This window comes from Typopeltis vanoorti, chromosome 11 (genome assembly GCF_054136105.1).
Source record: "Typopeltis vanoorti isolate ZY-2024b chromosome 11, IOZ_Tvanoo_1.0, whole genome shotgun sequence".
Lineage (NCBI taxonomy): Eukaryota > Metazoa > Arthropoda > Arachnida > Uropygi > Thelyphonidae > Typopeltis > Typopeltis vanoorti.
The window spans coordinates 110,180,426-110,203,081 of NC_143559.1; the positions used below are offsets into that span (position 1 = coordinate 110,180,426).

The following is a 22,656-nucleotide window of genomic DNA, read 5'->3' on the forward strand; positions in this document are numbered from 1 at the left end:
ACCTCTTTTATAAATGAAAGTTCATAATAATTAATTTCTTATTCAAAGAAACAAAAAAACTTGATAATTTTTGTCTCAACATATTTCTGTTGTTTATCATTACAGTATAGTACAGTTATCCAACAGTTCAGAATTAATATACCTGTTTGAAATAAATAAAAAAAAAGAAAAAGAAAACATTCAACATTAATAGTGGACTTATGTATTTTTGATTTACTCGAGTAAGTAGATAGCACCTCCACTTTCAAGTGCTAAATAATTTTTACCATTTAGTGTGAAATCATATCCTGCTTTTTTTGGAGCTGTTTTGTCTGTGAAGTATCAGATTATTTTCTTTTAACATTGTTTTTCCCTTTTATTCACTGTTTTCTGTGGCTGTAATGAGAGTTTTGGAAATGGTCAACAAGAAATAATAGTATGAAACATAAGAAGACTTCCTAAAATATTAGACCCTAAAAATTCTGAATGTGTCAGACTTTTATAACTACTACACAGTCAGGAAATTGCATGCTTGACCTAAGAGAATTCACAAAACTAGCCAGTGGACAAACCATGTATAACAATAATGTAACATACTTTTACTCGACATCTTCCATAAATAGTATACAGTAAGTAAAGAGGCTGACCTTTTGTAGTAGAAATTCATCTTTCTTATTACCACCTTCAACAATTTCTAACAGGCTGAAGGAATAATGTTCCTTCAGAACGTTATTACTTCAGAGTAATGTGAAGGAAATTTGTCTGAGGTTATAGGTTTTTTCCCTCTGAGAAACTTAAATAAAACCTCTGAAAAACTTAATTTGTCAGTCATTAGTTCCCCATACCCAAGCCACTTGATGTTAGGTTTATATCAGGTGGCTTTGGTATAGGGAACAAATGTTGTGGTTTGAAGAACTGAGATCCAGATCTGTAAGGGTAATTTAAAAAGTGGAACCTCTTTATGGAGACTGATTAAACCAGAAGCTAAAATTAGATAGTGCATAACAATTGATCCTGCATGTTGGGACAGCCTAAGAATTACAGTGGATACACACCCACTCCTTAAGCACCCACAGGGGGTGCTTAAGAGCCAGAGAGGCATGTGCAGCCAGGCATGCATCCAGAGAGGCATGTGGTGAGGTTGCCTACAAGGATAGAAAAATCAGAACTCCATACTGGACACAGGAAGTGAAAGAGGCAGTGAAGGAAAAGAAGAAAGCATATCAAGCTTTTGCACTTTGACCCTTAAGTGCCCACAGGGGGTGCTTAAGGGTCAAAGCTATATAACGGAGAGGAGACCTCCACATAGCCTTTATAGGAATGCAGAGAACAGACCAGGGCTTCTGACCTAATGTTCAGTCCTCACCTTCTCGTGGTGAGGATTGAACATTAGGTCAGTTGGGTATCTGTACCCTGTTGGGTATCTACCTGGATACTGAACGAACGAGGATGGGCTGGCAATTTGAGATTTAGCCGACCAAATTGTATTCATATTGGCTTAAACCAATATGAATGATGGTACAACATGACAAAATTTCATGCCGGTTGGGGCATCACCCGATTAAACAAGGCCCCTGTTGTTTTCGCCAGGGAACCAGGGCAAACAGCAAAAAGTCAGTTACTGGAACAAATCTGAAAGCACATCCCAACTCAACATTACCAGAGAAAGATCAGTACTATCAACATAAGAAGCCTGAATGGCAAAGAAACAGAGCTAGCTGAAGAATTAGATAAGTACCAGATCGACATAATAGGGGTGATGAAACAAAAAAGACCAAAACCGGTGAGATCTTTCTGAGCAATAAATACAAAATGTTATATTCAGAAAATGAAAATCAAGGAAAAGATTGAGTAGCCATAGTATTCAACACAAAATACGAGACTAATCTTCTTGAATGGCACGCAGTCTCAAGTACAGTGATGTGGGCAAATATCAGAATGGGGAATTGGACAATGAGACTTATTTGTGCCACATATGGTCCCACAGTAGGTTCTACTAAGATAGAAGTGGAGGAATTTTTTGATGCTTTAGAAAAAAGCAACTGACACAATGAAAAAGGAAAAGTTGGTCCTTGTTGGGGATCTAAATAGCAGAGTAGGAAATGATTGTCAGACATACAAAACTATTTTGGGAAAATTTGGAGAAAAGAGCAAAGCTAATAATAATGGCAAATAAATGTTTGATTTCTGCTCAGGACATGGACTGGTTATTACTAACACAATGTTCCAACATAAAAATGTGCACAAATTCACATGGAGAGAAGAGGCAAGGAATAAGAAAAGTCTCATTGACTATGTTATTGTCAATAGTGATGTTTTCTCCCTGGTGCAGGACACCAGCGTGTACAGAGGATTTGAAATTGGAAGCGATCACTATTTAGTCTTGAGCAGGATAAAATTGAATTTCATATTGAAAAGAATAACATAAGAAAGTTTTAAAGCGAATAAAAGTTGAGCAGCTCTCAGCTGTGAACTGTAGACTAAAATGCACAAAGATTATTGAAGATAAAATGAAAGAGTTTGAGAACAGGAACCAAACCTTGGAGATTCAGTGGTAAGCCTTGAAGAAAACCCTGATTGATTCAGCCAGAGAGGCATGTGGTGAGAGTTGTCTGCAAGGATAGAAAAATCAGAACTTTATGCTGGACACAGGAAGTGAAAGAGACAGTGAAGGAAAAGAAGAAAGCATATCAAAAGTTCCTGGCAAAGAAGTAAGCTTTTGCTCTTAGAGAATACAGAGACAAATGTAAGAAAGCGAAACACTGTGTAAAACTAGCTAAACAAAAGTCATTGGAGGACTTTTGGCAAGAACATAGAAAATAAATATCAAGAAGGTGGTAAGATATTCTGGAGGTTGTTGAAGAAGCTTAGAAATGGAGGAAAGAGTGCTATAAAAGGAGTTAGAGATGATAAAGGTGACATGAAAACAGGAGAAAAAGATATTCTTGCAGTATGGAGTAATTACTTCGAAAAATTGCTAAATGAAACAAGCAGTGAAAGCACAGTGGAAAAAACACTCAACAGTCATACAGTCAGGAATACATATCCATACTTGAAGTAGAAAAAGCCATCAAAGGCTTGAAATGTGGAAAGGCAGCAAGAGTAGATGATATTCGACCAGAAATGCTGAAGTATGGTGGTATAAAAGTCTTACAGTGGCTGCACTGCATAGTTCAGAAAGCCTGGACAGAGGGACGAATTCCCAATGATTGGAGTAGAGCTGTAATAGTGCCCATATATAAAAAGGGAAATAAAACTGAATGTGAGAATTACAGAGGTATTTCCCTACTGAGTGTGCCTGGCAAAATCTATGCAAGTATACTTGAGAAATGGTTGAGAAGAATTGTGGAAGAAAAACTTGGTGAAGAACAAGCTGGATTCAGGCCAAATAGAGGCTGTCAGGATCAGATCTTCACTTTATGACAGATAGTTGAGAAAACATGGGAATATAACAAAGATCTGTATTTAAGTTTTGTCGATCTGGAAAAGGCATATGACAAGGTGCCGAGAGAGAAGCTGTTCAATACGCTATAGTTATATGGTGTGAATGGGGCATTATATCAAGCAGTACTTAGTCTTTATTTGAGTTGTAAGTCAGCAGTTAGAATTGAAGGAAGTACAGGAAAATGGTTTAATGTTAAATCTGGTGTGAGATAAGGATGTACATTATCCCATCTGTTATGCATTATCTATATAGATTCCATTATGAAGGAAAGTGGTATTAAACATGATATCAGAATTGGTGATGTTAATGTCAGCTCTTTGCTTTATGCGGACGATGTTATACTTCTAAATAAATCAGCTATAAGTTTGCGAGATTCCCTGACTAAACCGAATAACTGTTGTAATAGATATGGTATGCATATCTGCATATATCTATTACAACATAGATATGATATCAGCATTAAAAAGACAAAGACAATGAAAATAGGTAGAATTGTTGAAAATGTCAACTGTGTTGTGAACGGGGAAGCTGTAGAACAAGTAAAACATTTCAGCTACTTAGGCACAATTTTTACTGAGGATGGTAAATTAAATATGGAAATAGACAACACAATTAACAAAGCTGGTATGGTAGGCAGTCAATTGAATAAATTCATATGGAATAAGAGAGAAATTAGTCAGAACACTAAATTAGCTGTATACAAGACAGTGTTCAAACCAGTTTTAACTTATGGATCTGAGGGCTGGGTCAGAAGTTAAACACTTGACCAAAGACTAAAGAACACACATCTGAGAGTCCTGAGAAAGATTATAGGTGTGAATAGATGGCATCAATGGCAATATCATATTAAAAACGAGGATATTAGGAAAGAACTTGAAATTGTCAGCATCCAAGAATGCATTAGCAGAGCTAATCTCAGGTGGTATGGTCACTTAAATAGAATGGATGAGGAAAGATTAGCAAAACAAATGTTCTCTGCCAGGTTGGCAGGAAAACGACCCAGAGGAAGATTAAGATATATGTGGATTGATACAGTACAAAGTGCCCTAGATGATAGAAATATAAGATCTGATAATGTTGGAGTCTTAACAAGTAACAGACTGATTTGGAGGGAAATCGTAGATAGGAAGTCAGTAATGATGTAAATTTTTTATGTAGTACTATCATATCCTGTACACCCCTTGAGGGTACATGTCAGGAATTTGATGATGACACACCCACTCCACTGCAAGATTACCAACTATACAAGGGAAATCTTTGGAGATGAAAGGGGAAGGGAAGAAGTTTTAAAAGATCATAAAATGTAATTTGCTGATTCATATTGACTCCCTATGTAAAATAAGGTATTTTGATGAAAGTTCTTGGATAATGTTATAAAGCTAAACTCAATAACATTTTCGACTGAGATTGCAAAGACTTGTTTGAGCCTATCTCAGAAGATATAATGAATATATGAATTAATGAATATAATGAAATAATGAATTCAGCAGATTGTGAGTTATCTAGCTTCATACAGAGGTGATATGAACTATCACCTCTGTATGAAGACTTTCCCCTGCCAAAAAAATAAACTGGCTTAGGAGTACATGCAGTTTACAAATATAGTGTATTTGCATTGTGGTCTTAGTTACCTTGAGGTAATCTAAACAGTGGTAACTAACCCCTTTTACAGTAAAAAATTAGCAAAAATGGATATGAACTAGTAAGTTCATTATAACAAATGGATAGTGACAGTCGAGCAGAAATCTTTTGATAGTTGGTGGTACAGTTAATGCATTTGTAAAATGATTGATCTCTTCCATAAATGTTATTTAACATGTTCATACGTTGATTACTAACTATGCTGTGCTTTCGATCTTTCTGTTAACGTGATCTAGCTAACCAGGGTAAAGAATGATGATTTACCTTCATGCATAATCAAAATTTCTCCAGTTCACATAACCAAGAGATACACTGAAGATCTGCCAATGCTTGCTTTTCATAGGTATTTCCACTTGTCAGCTCAGCAGCTGCCTATTCTCAGATTCCATTCTCAACATTTTTTTGCATCCTGTAATCCTCTTTTCTCCACAGATCTCAAAATGGTTCCATTCCATCCAGTCCTTGGTCTTCCCCTTTTTCCCTCGTTCATCATCCTTCTCTCATTCTCTGGACATGTCCATACTATTTCAAGGCACAAGCCCTATTCTTCTCATTGACGGGCTCTTCGACTTCCATCTCTGTTTAAATATATACTCAGACAATCCATGCAAGGGACTATCATTCATCATCTGAAGTCATCCATTTCTGTGACTTCTACTTGTTTCTTTTTGCTGTTGGTGAGGATACAACACTGACATTTCTCACATCATACTCTATAATCACCTGATATAGCATCTTCTTAGTTTTTCTTGAGACCATATGACTATAAAATACCATTCATAGTTCTAAGAACTGCACATGCCTGTCTTGTTTGAAATGCTGTTTAGTTCACATTGGGCTAGTGTGGAAGTATTTTTTTCTTTTTAATTGAGGAATTCCTCCCTCAATTTTGAGTGGCTTAACTCTTAACTTCAAAATAAAAAGAAAACATCAGAAACTAAACTTCAAATCAAACTTGCACATAGATTCATATCCCAGTATATCACACATATGTCTTCAAACAATCTTTATAACCAAATTAAATTTTTTGTAAATTAAAATCTTTAATTTACAAAAAAAACACAAATGTGCATAATATTACATCAATTTTAACTTAACCATCTAAGCACCAGTATATTATTATTTTATTATTATTACATGACACCTTCAGGGAGTCCAAGGACTCATCAAGTGAGGGCACCTACTCTGCATCTCTCTGTATCCACCAACTACAACAAACAACAACTACACCAATGCTATCTACCGCCACCCATTACTACTACTAGTATTTTCACAGACAATCACAAGCATCCATACCCATGGCAGGATTCAAACCCACAGCATTTTGACTGGAGAATGGATCTGTTAACCACTCTGCCAACCAGGCCATCTTAGTGTAGTATATGTTAAGCCGGCCTGGTTGGATGAGTGGTTAGTTATTAAGCTTAATATATATATATTAATATTATATATATATATATATATATATATATATATATATATATATATATATATATATTAAACTTAATATATATTCTTCAGATCACAATTGAAATAACTTTTTCTACACTGCCACCCTCACTTGCATAAGCCAACAGTTATCATCCTCCTTAATGGACAAAACTTCTGAAATTTTAGTCTTCTCATTCCTACAGAATGCTCATTCTTTTTTGAATTCACACAAGAATTCAAACAGCTTCCTATATAATTCCTTCCTATATAAAAAAGCAGCATAAGTGAACTTTTGCTGAATAAATTCTATATGGACTAATACTAATTAATACCTACGATGAACTTTAATCTCTTTTTTAAAAGATTTCCTCTCTGTCTTCCATTTTTAACCTTTCTTCTAATTTCTGTATCTTCAGTCTTCATATATTGAAGAAACAGAAAAAAAAAAATCACAATTTTCCTTCTACTGTTGTAATATTTCTTCATTCTAAAACAGCTGAACATTTAGTGATGTTAATCTTCTTCTGTACATGTTCGCACAAGTAGAGTAGAGCAACTTCGTCTCCAGTCCCACATTGTACACTACCATTACTGGTCATAGCATCGTGCTTTAAATGGCATTGAAGTACTCTTTTGTAGTGCAGGAAAGTTATTTAATTATAATTTCATAATGAAACAAGCAAAATTTATAACATTATTTGGTTCATAAGTTTTATGCACCAAAGTAAGTTCATTTAATCACTTTCAAAACATGCATACAGCAGTCATTTTGGTTTCTCTTATAAGTTACAATATAACAAATTTTTTTGTTTTGATATAAATCCCAACATTTCAAAAAGCGATGGATAATACAAAATGATAATTACACTGTAATATCTGATTTAAATAAATTTATTTTATATCTAAGCATGATCTCAGTAATCATAAATAAAAAGAACATCTCAAAAGTCTTGTTTGAACATCCATCTAAATAACTTTATAAAATAATGCCATATTATTATGAGGGTGGTCTGAAAGGTTCTTGGCCTAACAATGAAAAACAAATTTATAATTTCAAAATTATTTTTATTTTTCAACATAATCTCCCTTAAGGCTAATACATTTATTTCAGCTGACATTATCCCGTCCCTGTAGTGATTCTCAGTAAGATCTGCAAAATACCCCTCTACAGATGCAATCACCTCTTGATTTGAAGAAAAATGCTGACCAGCGAGGAAGAGTTTTAGTTTTGGGAAGAGATAGAAGTCAGAGGGAGCCAAATCTGTTGAACAGGGTGGATGTTCCAACAATTCATAGTGCAGATCCCTTAATTTTCCCATTGCCAAAACACCATTGTGGGCAGGTACATTGTCCTGATGAAAGATAATTTTTTTCTTCTGCAAAATGGGTCTTTTCTCATGAATTTTCTAGTCTGGTTAAAAGATCAGAATAATATTCCCCAGTTTTTGGGGAATATTATTCAGTCCTTTTTTTTGAAATTACCTTTTCAAGATAATTAATGAACAAAACCTTTAGCATCCCCAAACACCGATGCCATGACCTTTCCTGCTGACTGAACCGACTTTGTCTTCTTTGGCACTGAACAACCGACTTCTGTCTACTGTTTTGACTGCTGTTTGGATTCTGGTGTGTAATGGTGAATCCAAGTCTCATCAATACACAAAGTCTGTTTTATTGATTTTTAAAATGCTCCAAGCACTGTTCAGCGATTTTTATTCGAGTCTGTTTTTGATCTGCTGTGAGCAAATGGCACCTGTCTTGCGCAATGCTATTTCATTTGTAATTCTTTATGCAAAGTATATCCTCCACATTCTTTTGAAATGCCTTAGTGTCAGCAATTTCACACATTTTGACTCGCTGGTCATCCAATACCATATCATGCACTTGATCATATTTAGAAATGGGCTTCCGAGTTTAAACATGGCCGTACCAGCCTTGAAGATGATCCATGTGAAGGACGTCCAAACAGTGTAACAACACCAGAAATCATTACACTGTTTGGACGTCCTTTACGTGGATGATCTTCAAGGCTGGTACGGCCACGTTTAAACTCGGAAGCCCATTTCTAAATTGTCGAAAAAGTAGGAGAAGAGTGCCCATGAACTTTTATGAACTTTGAATGAATTTCTTTTGGCATTAAATCTTCTTTTACGAAGAATTTTATAACTGCAAGATACTCAATTTTATCCGTTTCAAGGGATACCGACAACACTTTTGCTTCAGACAGCTGTATAAAACAAACTGATTGATAGAATAACTTGCAATTTCACATGGATGCTTATGACAGATGTACCAACTTAGAAAAAAAAATTCTTGCAGATAGTGTTGCCATCCCACAAACAAGGCTGAGAACTTTTCAGACCACCCACGTAACTTCTTAACTGTAAATTCAGTTCATTTTTTATTTCATTGTGTGAGTTATCTGAATTTTAAAATAGATATCCTACACCAGACTTATTCATCATAGAACCCAGATACTCGAACAGTTACAAATATTTTGGCTTGAAACTAATAAGCCATCATTAGTGTAGAAACACTTGTTGTCTGCGTGGTTAGCCTAGTGGCTTTGAGCTTCTCAACCATATGCCTGGGGAAGGAGTGTCTGAGGTTCGATTCTTTACATGTTAAAAGTTTATCCACATACTTAACGGCATCCACTGATATTATGATTCCTTCCTCCAACTCAAGAACTGTTGCGCCATCACCTTTTTTGGTTTTCACCAGATTATCTTTCAGGTCCAAACATTTATATATATATATATATCCAACAATTTTCTAACCTGGTATTCTTCATCCTTCTTGTCCTGTTCAAGCATCACCTGATCACCAACAAAAAGAAGAGAATCTAAGATTTATTCTCCCATAGGTATACCATACCATTACCTTTTCCAGTACTTAAGGGCTGCATCTAAGTAGATCTGCCAATAGTTGTCCCAAATATCTTATCTTGAACTTAAATTTATTGCCATCTCATTGATCCATGATTTCTCTGCTTTTCACTACTTTTGTTCTTTACAGTTCTATATCTTGTTTAGTTGCTGCATCTTATTTCATTGTTAAAGTAAAAGGATGAAGTTAGCATTTTTTTCTGCTTTTATTTAACATTCAGACATTAATTGAGGAGTTGTGGTATTATTATTATTACATGATGCCTCCAGGGAGTCCAAAGACTCATCGAGGGAGGACGCCTACTCGACAGCTCTCCATCTCCATCACTCAATCCACCAACTGCAATGAACCACAACCACCATCATCATCTAAACCAATGCCATCTATGACCCCCACCACCACTACTAATTTTTTTACAGACAATCACAAACATTCATGCCCATGATGGGATTTGAACCCGCAGCCTTTTGGGTGGAGTGGATACACTAACCACTCAATCAACCAGGTGTGCTAAATAGGAAGTAATTTATAGTTAGTTTACTTTTGTTGGTTTTACAGTACAGCAGCTGTTTTGCATGAACGTATTATTGTCATAACATCCATTATAGAAATTACTAAGAAATATATTTTGAATAACACCTACATTATCTGATTTATCATTCAAGATATTTTTATTGTTATTATGATTTTCTTCTGTGTTTTTCTGTTTCCTAATCATGTGTCAAAATTATTATTGTATGTAAAAAATTGTAATAGTTAACCCTGCCTCAAGGAATCTCTACCTGCATAGTTATTTACTTTTATAAGCTATAATTTGTGGCTGTTTAAAGATACAAACAAAGCTCAAGTAGCATTTAAAGCTAAATAAAAGTAGAGAATTTTTGCAGAAAATTATTGGTAGTTTAATGAAACAAAGTACCTAACAACATAATTTTTCAAACCTTTAGTTTCATCTGTAACTATGTCACAGTGTAGGCAACAAATTGATTTATTGTTTATTCTGTGTATGCAATGTTTTGTTCTGGGTAATTTATAACAGAGATATCTCTTACTCACAAATTGCACTTTATAGTCTTTACTTTGGATAGGTCTTTTATAAGATTCAGCTTCCTCTTTTATAAGATCTTTTATAAGATTCATTCCTCTGCAACTATGCTAGATCACAGCTGTGATCTAGCATAGTTGCAGAGGATTCAATAATCAAATAAAGCTGCAACACTGCAACTTTATTTGATTTCATTAAATTACTTTATTTGTTTTTCTTTTTCTTTTTCAGAGCTTATACAATGGTCTAGATGACCCTAATCTAATAGATTGGTCTGGTGTTGCCAAGATGCAGCAGAATTGGATAGGAGAATGTAATGGATATTCTGTGGAGTTTAAGCTTCAGGATAATGAACAAGAAGTAGATGATATTTTATCCATTTGGACTGATAGACCAGAATTTATATATGGAGCCTCATTTATTTCTGTTTCACCCAATCACTTTTTAAATTTGCCTAAATGGGGAAGTGCTAGTTGTACTGGAGAAACACTTCTAAGAGTTAAAGCAGTCCATCCATTCACGAAAAAACTATTGCCTGTCTTTGTTTATGATAAAGCAGATTATCCAAAAGCTACAGATGCTCAGTTAGGTATGTATATCATTACTGCTAATGTTGGTGAAGAATTATATTTCGACATACTAATACCTCTGTATTCTTTAAAACTTATTTTTTATGAATTGTTTGTTATCGTGTTACTTAGTTGGACATCCTTTTCTAATCATTGATTTTCTTTACCTTATTATTTTGTAATGCATAGCCAGGTATTAGTCATATACAGATTATCTCACTTTTATTTAATATATTAGGCAGAATGGCTTGTTACAGACATATAGCTTGTATTTGAGAAACTTAATTTTTATAGGATAGACTGCTGAGGAAGTGATATTTGTTGATATGCTTATACCAAGAACGGATTGATCATAAGAGTTATCATAAGAAGAGATGTCATATTTTCCAGAGATTTGGTTGTGGTAAAAAAAATAACTGAAGTTTGGATTGATGAGACTTTAGGGTTGTGGAAGATTGATATTCTGGAAGTTTTGTTGATTTGTAGAATGCAAGTTTTGTAAAAGAGTGAAGTATACTGTCAGAACTGTAGATTGGATTTGCAGTCAACTGGAGAAGGTTATTATTATTATATAGAATCCTTTTCCTTATATATAGGAAAAGCTAAGAGGTAAGTGATGTAAGCAAGAAGTCTATTGGTTGACAGTGGTAGAATTCATACTGGAATTGTTTATTAAGTGAAAGGTTTCTAGGTAGCATAGACATTAATAGTTTTTCTCTGTTAGTTTACTCTTCTTACCAACAGGTTAAGAATGGGCTGATTTTCAGGCTGCAGAATAAATACCAGTGGAAATGAGAAAATGAGGGGGAAAAAGTGGAATCAACTCTAGAGCACTACATACATTTGAACAATCAGAGAAATGCCATCAGGACTTGGAGACTTTTTTTTCCTATCCACCTTAGGGAAGATTTTTTTGATCTCTTTCTGACAAAAAATCAAAAGTACATTAAATGTTGCTAGTATAGAATGGTAGGAGCACATTTTAACCAAAATTATTAAGCAGATTTGGACAAAAGTTATGACCAATAGCTTTAGCAAGATAATAGAAAGTAACTGCCATTTGCACACATTGCAAGATTCTTACTTTTAGCTCTTTCAAATCACTTTTCAGCGTGTTGTTAATTTGCTTTCAGCTATTTTGGGCTTTAGTACAAACAGAAAAGGAAGTTGGCTTTCATCAAAATCTCCATCAGTGATCTATCTAGTTTTCTTTTTTACCACCTTCACACACTTCCTGGGGATTGAAGACTTAAATAAGAAAGAATTTCGAATGGAATCATTGTTCCCATCCCAATAATAATTGTTTCAGTGATTTCAATGTTTGTCATTGAATCAGAGGTTACTTTAATGACCACAGAAAAGTTGCTCCATATGCGTGCATGTGTGTGTGTGTGTGTTCAGTGTGGTCATTAAAGGGAAACCAGTTGTGGTTGTGAACATTAAAATCTCCAAGGAATATGGTGTGTGTATGTTGCTCCATAGGAGAAGAAATCAATCCCAGATTATGGTCTAAATTGCCTAGATTACCACTATTCACAGTATACGTAAATAGCTGGTGGCTACAAATACCTTGCTTCTCTACCCACTGGTTCAGTGTGGTCATTAAAGGGAAACCAGTTGTAGTTGTGAACATTAAAATCTCCAAGGAAGATGACTTTGCTATTAGTAAATATTATTCATGTTGCAGTTGCTGAAGATAAAACTACATAGACATGGAATGCAAATAAATAATTAACCAGCTCGGATTATTTATTTACATTCCAATTCTATGTAGTTGTATAGCTGTTTTGCTACCTTAAGTGTTATCAAAGTCAATTTAACATTGACCTGGATAAGAAGTACATGGAGGGCAACAGTTGTGCTCTTCATGGTGATTCCTGTTGATAATGCTGATGGGTAAATAGGGTGGTATGCTAAAACCTTCCATTCTGTAACTGTTAATTGGGTTCTGTAGAACTTGTTCCTCTTCCAGGACTGATTTAAACCAGGATTTGGTTTGTGAAGATGGAAGAAAGCCAGGCTGCTTCACAAATCCCAGTTTAAATTGGAGAGACTATGTTGACGAGCTTCAAGGGGGAACATTCTTCCCCTGGTGTGTTTCCCAAGGAATACAATATACAGTCTTTTAAATCAAATGGAAATAAGTTCCTCCTTTCCCAACTTGCTACCCATATATGGTACTAATGTACTATTCCAGGGTTTCCCAAACTGTGTTCCATGAGAGGTTCTCCTGGAATTTGTCATTTTAGTTTTCTAAGCATTTTTCATGAATAAATATTTTATAGTGGAAATATTCTGAGGAGAATAATATTCGTGAATATCGAAAAGCTCAGACCCAGAACACCTAATAATCTGTGTAGCAAATGTTAGTGACCAAGCCATGTATTTTTAAACGTGGAAGTATTTATGAATTATCATTAATTTTCACACATCGGAACCTTTCAGCATTTGGGAAAGGGAATACCGCTGTTTATGACCGGTCATAAAAATTGCCTGCAAGTGGATTATAACAATGGGCAGCATATCCTCTGTTCTCAAACCTGTAACTGTTAATCAAGCGGCATATTTTTAAACATGGAAATATTCATGAATTATCGTTAATTTTCACACATCGAAATCTTTCAACAATCGGGAAAGAGGATATCGCTGTTTATGACCAATCATAAAAATTGCCTGCAAGCAGATTGCAACAATGGATGTTATATTCTCTGTTCTCAAAACTGAGAGAAATAACATCTGTGCTGCAAATGTTAGTGACCAATCAGCAAGGAAGTATAAAGAAAATTTTTCCACTAAAATTGAAGATCAAGGTAGTCTGTATCTGGTTCTCAAATCTAGTAATACTGAATACTTTCTTTGCAAGTTCGTATTGTAGGGTGAAAGTTTCAAAACCGTAGTGCCATGATTTTTTAAAAGTAATATGCCTGCAGATTTAAATTTTAATATAAATAAGATAAGAGACATATAATAAATTTAGTTTAATCCTTTATCCATGTGTGTGCAAACAAAGTTTGCACCTGAAAGTATCTTCAGGACTGGGGGAAAGTGGTACAACACCGGCCAACTCCTTGCAAAGGTGTGGAGCAAGCTACCAACACTCTTATCTCAGTATCTCCCATAATGTAATGCAAAACACATCTCCTTGTGGATATGTATAATGTTATGCTTTAAGGGAAGGGCCACTACCCAGACTAGTTTTGACCTTTATTGAGGTCTCTTCAGTGGGAGCCAGGCCCAAGTGGAGATACCAAGGCAGAAGTATTAGCAAGGTCATCTCCTCCTATAGGAGCTGCGAAACGGTGTGCCACCTTTTTATTAAATTACTCTGGATTTAGAGATAGATGCTGAAAGTTTATTTTTCACTTGGTCAGACTATAATAAATTTAGTTTAATCCTTTATCCAAGTGTGTGCAAACAAAGTTTGCGCCTGAAAGTATCTTCAGGACTGGGGTAAAGTGGTACAACACCGGGCAACTCCTTGCAAAGGTGAAGCAAGCCACCAACACTCCTATCTCAGTATCTCCCATAATGCAAAACACATCTCCTTGCGGATATGTATAATGTTATGCATTAAGGGAAGGGCCACTACCCAGACTAGTTTCGACCTTTATTGAGGTCTTGTGTTGTACCACTTTACCCCAGTCCTGAAGATACTTTCAGGCGCAAACTTTGTTTGCACACACTTGGATAAAGGATTAAACTAAATTTATTATAGTCTGACCAAGTGAAAAATAAACTTTCAGCATCTTTCTCTAAATCCAGAGTAATTTAATAAAAAGATGGCACACCGTTTGGCAGCTCCTATAGGAGGAGATGACCTTGCTAATGCTTCTGCCTTGGTATCCCCACTTGGGCCTGGCTCCCACTGAAGAGACCTTAATAAAGGTCGAAACTAGTCTGGGTAGTGGCCCTTCCCTTAATGCATAACATTACATAACATTATACATATCCACAAGGAGATGTGCTTTGCATTATGGGAGATACTGAGATAGGAGTGTTGGTAGCTTGTTCTACCTTTGCAAGGAGTTGCCCGGTGTTGTACCACTTTACCCCTGTCCTTAAGATACTTTCAGGCTCAAACTTTGTTTGCACGCACTTGGATAAAGGATTAAACTAAATTTAAAGGTCAAAACTAGTCTGGGTAGTGGCCCTTCCCTTAATGCATAACATTATACATATCTGCAAGTAGATGTGTTTTGCATTATGGGAGATACTGAGATAGGAGTGTTGGTAGCTTGCTCCACCTTTGCAAAGAGTTGCCCGGTGTTGTACCACTTTACCCCAGTCCTGAAGATACTTTCAGGCGCAAACTTTGTTTGCACACACTTGGATAAAGGATTAAACTAAATTTATTATAGTCTGACCAAGTGAAAATTAAACTTTCAGCATCGAATAAGAGACAAGGGACTTTGTTTAATTTTGGTAGTAAGAAATCTCTTATTGAAGGCGTTTGTGATGCAACAGATAGTGAGTCATCCACCACCAGCCTACAAAGTGATCTCCAGGATGTACAAAAGGAGGAGAAAACTACCAGCACACAGGAGAAAAAGTCTGCATTCACTTGTAAGTACTTATAATAATATTATAAATTTCTGGTGATCAGAATGGGATATGTCAATGAAAATCAGCACAAATTAATTTGATGTTTATGCTTAATTGATGTTTAATTAATTATTGATGAATAATTAATGATCAATTATTAATTAATAATAAAAATCAGCTAAATTAACAATTAATTATAAATTAATACATTACAAAATAATCATGGTGTTCCATGAAAATTTCAGGATTTGTGAAGTGTTCTGTTGTAGGAAACGTTTGGGAAATGCTGTACTATAAGTTGATCAACCAACCTCTAATGTATGGGCTTAACATAAAAAAAAAAATCTCATTTAATTACCATGCAAGATCTGTGCAAGAATAATTTGATGAGATGGGTGTGAAAGAACGTGACTTGCCTGAACAGAACCCTGATCTCAACCCCATCAAAAATCGGTGGGATGAATTGGAATGGCGATTGCAAGCCAGAATGAATTGCCTAACATCAGGGACTAATGCTCTTCTGGATGAATGAAGAGAATCACCATAGCAGTGTACCAAAACTTAGTGGGAAACTTTCCCAGAAGACTGAAGGTTGTTATAACAGCAAAAGTCGACCAACTTCATATTAAGCCTTTCATATTAGAGTGAGAGTTGGGATAATCAGTCATCCAAATATTTTTGAATGACTGATGTCTATTTTAAATGTCTATTTTAAAGAAATAGAACCTCAAATTATCTTGGAGTGATAACAGACAGATCCTTGATGTTTAAAGATCATTTAATAAAGAAGGCTGACAAATAAAAAGCTTGCAATAACATTTTGCAGAAACCAACAGGTTTTTCATAGAGTGAAGGTGCCAGCATCTTATACATGACAGCTTTGGCATTAGTGTATCCTGCTGAAAACTACTGTGTTGCCATATTGTTTAATAGCATCATGCCTCACTTGTTCATCTCAATAAGCAATGAGATCCATCTTGGGAACAATAAGATCAATACCAATTTATTGGCACCTAACTCATAGTAATATTCTTCCTCCTCCATTACAGAGAGAAAGGGTTAAGCACCTATGGAGTAAAATTATTGAAAAAAATGACTTGCTTATACATGAAAGCATCAACCACACACATACTCAAAAATTTATGACCTGCCTAAAGAACTGCTTGCATATGCTACATGAGGCCCTAGATATTACATTAGCTTGGAGACTTTACTGACAGAAACACATCTGTGATGTTCATGTCACTGTTCCAGTGCCTTTGATCTTCAAGACATCTCTGGTCTACATTTCACCAGATCAGGACAAGACATGGAAGATATAAACAGGTTGATCAACATGGAAGATATAAACAAATGATCTGATTGTGAATACTGTGATTTAGCCCAGACCACGTATGCATGGTCTGGGCTAAATTGTCCCAGATGCATTATGTACAATCATATAAAGTGCCAAGATTATTATTTATTATTAAATCTACAAATTAATTATTAATTTGTAATTTATCATCATTGTCATTATTATCAGATTCCTGCTATATACTCTCAAGGGGTGTACAGGATATGATAGTACTACATGAAAAATTTACATCATTACTAACTTCCTATCTACAATTTTCCTCCAAATCAGTCTGTTACTTGTCAAGACTCCAACATTATCAGATCTTATATTTCAATTGTCTAAGGAACTTTTTACCGTATCAATCCACCTATATCTTGATCATCCTCTGAGTCGTTTTCCTGCTAACCTGGCAGAGAACACTTGTTTTGCTATCTTTCCTTGCCCATTCTGTTTAAGTGACCATACCACCTGAGATTAGCTCTGCTGATGCATTAGTGGATGAATATCAAGTTCTAATATCCTCGTTTTTAACATGATATTGCCATTGATGCCATCTGTTTTTGCTCCTAATCTTTCTCAGGACTCTCATATCTGCAATCTCTAGTCTTTGGTCAAGTGTTTTACTTCTGACCCAGCTCTCAGATTCATAAGTTAAAATTGGTTTGAACACTGTCTTATATACAGCTAATTTAGTGTTACGACTAATTTCTCTCTTATTCCATATGAATTTATTCAATTGACTTCCTACCATACCAGCTTGGTTGATTCTGTTGTCTATTTCCATATTTAATTTACAGTTTTCTCTCCAGAAATTTTTACCACCCGGGTGGAATGAAGCATTAGCCGGGCATACAAAAATTATTTTTCCATTCTTGCACATTATTTAGCCATGTCAATTCACAACATTAGCTGGGCGGTCAGTAAAATCAGCCGGGTGGTTTGCCCATTCAAAAGATCCTGGGGAGAACATCTTCACTAAAAACATACGCACGTTGAAATGTTTTACTTGTTCCACAGGTTCTCCATTCACAACATTGTTGACATTTTCAATGCTTCTGCCTATTTTCATTGTCTTTGTCTTGTTATTGATGACCTTAATACCATATCAATTACAACAGTTACTCAATTTAGTCAGGGAATCTTGCAGACATGTTGCGGATTTATTTAGAAGTATAACATCATCCGCATAAAGCAAAAATCTGATATTACACCTCCAATTTTGATGTCAGGTTTAATACCAATTTCCTTCATGATGTGATCCATATAGATAATGAATAACAGAGGGGATAATGTACATCCTTGTCTGACACCAGATTTAACATTAAACCATCTTCCTGTACTTCCTTCAATTCTAACTTACAACTCAAATGAAGACTAAGTATTGCTTGATATGATGCTCCATTGTAACCATACAACTGTAGCACTTTGAACAGCTTCTCTCTCTCTCTGTTTCTCTCTCTCTCGGCACCTTCCTCTTCCATGTCTTTTCCAGATCTACAAAACTTAAATACAGATTTTTGTTATATTCCCATGATTTCTCAACTATATGTTGTAATGTGAAAATTTGAACCTGATAGCCTCTATTTGGCCTGAATCCAGCTTGTTCTTCACCAAGCTTCCCTTCCACAATCCTTCTCAACCGTTTCTGAAGTTTATACTTGAGAAACGGTTGAGAAGGTTGCACTTACCTGGGACACACTATGGTGGTATAAAAGTCTTATAGTGGCTGCACTGCATAGTTCAGAAAGCCTGGACAGAGAGACGAATTCCCGATGATTGGAGTAGAGCTCTAATAGTACCCATATATAAAAAGGGAAATAAAACTGAATGTGAGAATTACAGAGGTATTTCAATCATCGGGAATTTGTCTCTCTGTCCAGGCTTTCTGAACTATGCAGTGCAGCCACTGTAAGACTTTTATACCACCATACTTCAGCATTTCTGGTTGAATATCATCTACTCCTGCTGCCTTTCCTTTGATGGCTTTTTCTACTTCAAGTATGGATATGTATCCTTAATGTATGCATGTTGAGTGTTTTTTACCACTCTGCTATCACTGTGTCGTGACGTTGTTTTCTTCATGTTGTGTTCGAATCCGCCATCTTGTTACAAGTCACTTTCATAAAATAAAACACAACTAATTGTAAATTGATCACTAATCCAAGGGTAGAGAAATTTCTATTATACTGCGCCACTCTATCCTTAGATAAGTCTATATGAAATAGTAGGATCAATTCAAAGTTAGTTAGCAGTCTTTTCATTCATTCAGGCCGAAGTATTTATTTTCTTTCTGGGATTCTCGCTAGATTCGAATGTTTGTGAACGGTGTAGTAATAAGAAATTCAGGCAAATACAATAGTTAGATTAACTAATGAAACATTTAATATAGGTCATATACATAAATAAACACATACATAAATTTTACTTCTAATTTCTATATACTAAAAACAAGTCAAACATTAAGTTTAGATAATCTCAATAGCACAATCTTCCAAGTCTTCACATGTACTTTCTCAGCTTCTGGGTTACAAAGTTTCTACACTTAAATTAATATAATTGAACATCCAATCTAGTCAGTTTTCACACAATTCTCAGTCATGCTATAAGTTCAAAATATTACAAGCACTAATAGCTGAAAATATCTTTCAAACAATTCTTATCTCCAACTCTCAATCACAAAGAGTTTCCATAGTTAAAGTAGCGTTAAGCATAGCGTAATTAACACACAATTCTTCAAGCATAGAAATAATACACTATGATAAACCTTACCGGAAATAGTTCCTAATACATCAATTATGTTGTGAGCAAACCTATGGAACTTATTTATCTTACTTAATAAAAACACATCTACAAGACTTATCCACGGTTATACTTAAAGCACTATCAAACGCACTTCAGAATTCTAGACTTCAATTACAGGGTACTTCAACTATCATCGTTACCACTCATAAACTAATTAAACACCGTGAGGTTCTTTTTAGGGCAAATCAGAAATAAGCCACAATTCTGGAATAGCCGGGTTCATTCAGAATTCTTCCTTAAACATCCAGCTTTTTATTTTATCCGATTGTAGTATTAATTTCCTTTTCATTATTACTGCTGATTATACTCTCAGCTAACTATAAAGCTCGTTTCGAACTTGCTCACTTATAAAAAAATATCCACTCAACTCCTACCCTTAAGAACCTTTTATTTACTTCTACTTCTCTAGTTTATCTCCTTGCTACCTTTTAGTTCCAAAATTCCGTTCCGACTCCTTTACTCCATATACATTTTCTCCTCTTATTTAGCCCACGCTCCCTTCCACTCACGCTCGTCGTTTATTTCACGCGTCTCTATGACAACCGATAAACGTAAACATTCTCGCGAATGTTACATTAGGCTATACAACTACATTGAGTTATTACATAACATTAAGCTTTCACAAAACAGGAATAATTAGAATATTTGCTTTACAATAAATGCGTAGTTAAATTACAAATATAAGTTCTTACAATATTGACATAACAATAAATAAAATAACTTATTAATATTTAATACAGTCTTTTCATTATTCATACATATATCTTTGATTAAATAATTAAATATTAGACAAAATTAAGGCAGTTATATGAATATTAAATTTTAAAATAAGTTATATACATTAAATAATATTTACAAGTCTAGCCTTTGTGATGGAAGATCATGTTGGATTCTGAAGCAAATAATAATTACTCTAATCTCTACATAATCAGAATCCAACAACTGCTTGTTTCATTTAGCGATTTTCGAAGTAATTACTCCATAATACTTCAAGGATATCTTTTTCTCCTGTTTTCATGTCACCTTTATCATCTCTAACTCCTTTTACAGTACTCTTTCCTCCATTTCTAAGCTTCTTCAACAACCTCCAGAATATCTTACCACCTTTTTGATATTTATTTTCTATGTTCTTACCAAAGTCTTCCCATGACTTTTGTTTAGCTAGATTTACACAGTGTTTAGCTTTCTTACATTTGTCTCTGTCTGTGTTCTCTAAGAGCACAAGCTTATTTATTTGCCATGAACTTTTGATATGCTTTCTTCTTTTCCTTCACTGCCTGTTTAACTTCCCGTCCCCACCACGGAGTTCTGATTTTTCTATTCTTTCCGACAACTTCACCACATGCTCTCTGGCTGAATCAATCATGGTTTTCTTCAGGGCTTGCCACTGAATTTCCAAGGTTTGGTTCCTGTTCTCAAACTTTCATTTTTTCTTGATTGTTGTTAGTATATTTTAGTCTACAGTTCACATCTGAGAGCTGCTCAACTTTTATTTGTTTTAAAACTTTCTTATGTTCTTCTTTTCAAAATGAAATTCAATTTTATCCTGCTCAACACTAAATGGTGATCACTTCCAATTTCAAATCTTCTGTACAATCTGGTGTCCAGCACCAGGGAGAAAACATCACTATTGACAATAACATAGTCAATGAAACTTTTCTTATTCCTTGCCTCTTCTCTCCATGTGAATTTGTGCACATTTTTATTTTGGAACATGGTGTTAGTAATAACCAGTCCATGTCCTGAGCAGAAATCCTGCAGGTATTTGCCATTATTGTTAGCTTTGCTCTTTTCTCCAAATTTTCCTAAAATATTTTTGTATGTCTCACAATCATTTCCTACTGTGCTATTTAGATCCCCAACAAGGACCAACTTTTCCTTTTTCATTGTGTCAGTTTCTTTCTCTAAAACCTCAAAAAAGTTCTCTACTTCTACCTTAGTAGAACCTTCTGTGGGACCATAAGGCACAAATAAGTCTCATTGTCCAGTTCCCCGTTCTGATATTTGCCCAAATCACTCTACTGAGACTGCGTACCATTCAAGAAGATTAGCCTCATATCTAGTGTTGAATACTATGGCTACTCCTTCTTTTCCTTGATTCTCATTGCCTGAATATAACATTTTGTATTTATTTCTGAGAAAGATCTCATCAGTTTTTGTCTTTTTTGTTTCAATTGCCCCCTTTTATGTCGATCAGGTACTTATCTAATTCCTCAGCTAGCTCCATTTCTTTGCTATTCAAGCTTCTTATATTGGATAGTACTGATCTTTAGCTCTGGTGATGTTGAGTTGGAGTGTGTTTTCAGATTTTTTCCAATAGCTGACTTTTCATTGTTTGCCCTGATTCCTTGGTGAAAACAACTGGGGCCTTATTTAACCGGGCGATTCCCCCAGCTGTTTTGGTTTAAGCCAATAATAATACAACCTGGTCAGTTAAATCCCAAATTTCCAGCCCATCCTCGTTCGATCAGTATCCTGGTAGATACCCAACAGGGTGTACCACGAGAAGGTGAGGATTAGACATTAGGTCAGAAGCCCTGGTTGGTTCTCTGCAGTCCTTTAAAGGCTATGTGGAGGTCTCCTCTCAGTTATACAGCTTTGACCCTTAAGCACCCTAATTGTAATTTATTTAATTTTAATTAATTGATTAATGTATTATTAGTAACTTGCCTGTGGTCTCTTATCCTATAATTATAGAATTTTATTTTAAGCCCAAAGCTTTATTTTATTTCTTCAGAATCTGTTAAACTGTGATGCCTTTTCTGTTTAATGTAATGGTTTCAATATTTATTCTCTTATGACTTTCTATATATACATCATTTGCTGAATAAATAAATAAGAATGAACCATTAATGGTATGGGTTCATGGCTTATCATTAATATTCTTGATTCCATTTCCTGATATATATATACCCTCAAGGCATGTACAGGATACTATGATAGTACTACACGATTAACTTTGTATTATTATTAA

General features: G+C 35.1%; 1 protein-coding gene across 4 annotated transcripts in view; it reads left to right on the forward strand.

Annotated features, from left to right (window-relative positions):
* Positions 1–22,656, forward strand: part of LOC150101933 (putative leucine--tRNA ligase, mitochondrial) — a 212,305-nt gene that overhangs the window by 87,877 nt on the left and 101,772 nt on the right. For all 4 annotated transcript variants that reach the window (XM_090400328.1, XM_090400327.1, XM_090400330.1 and 1 more), the window contains exon 9: positions 10,662–11,019. In XM_090400328.1, coding sequence (XP_090256454.1) covers positions 10,662–11,019 — 358 coding nt within the window. The remainder of the gene's footprint in view (positions 1–10,661; positions 11,020–22,656) is intronic.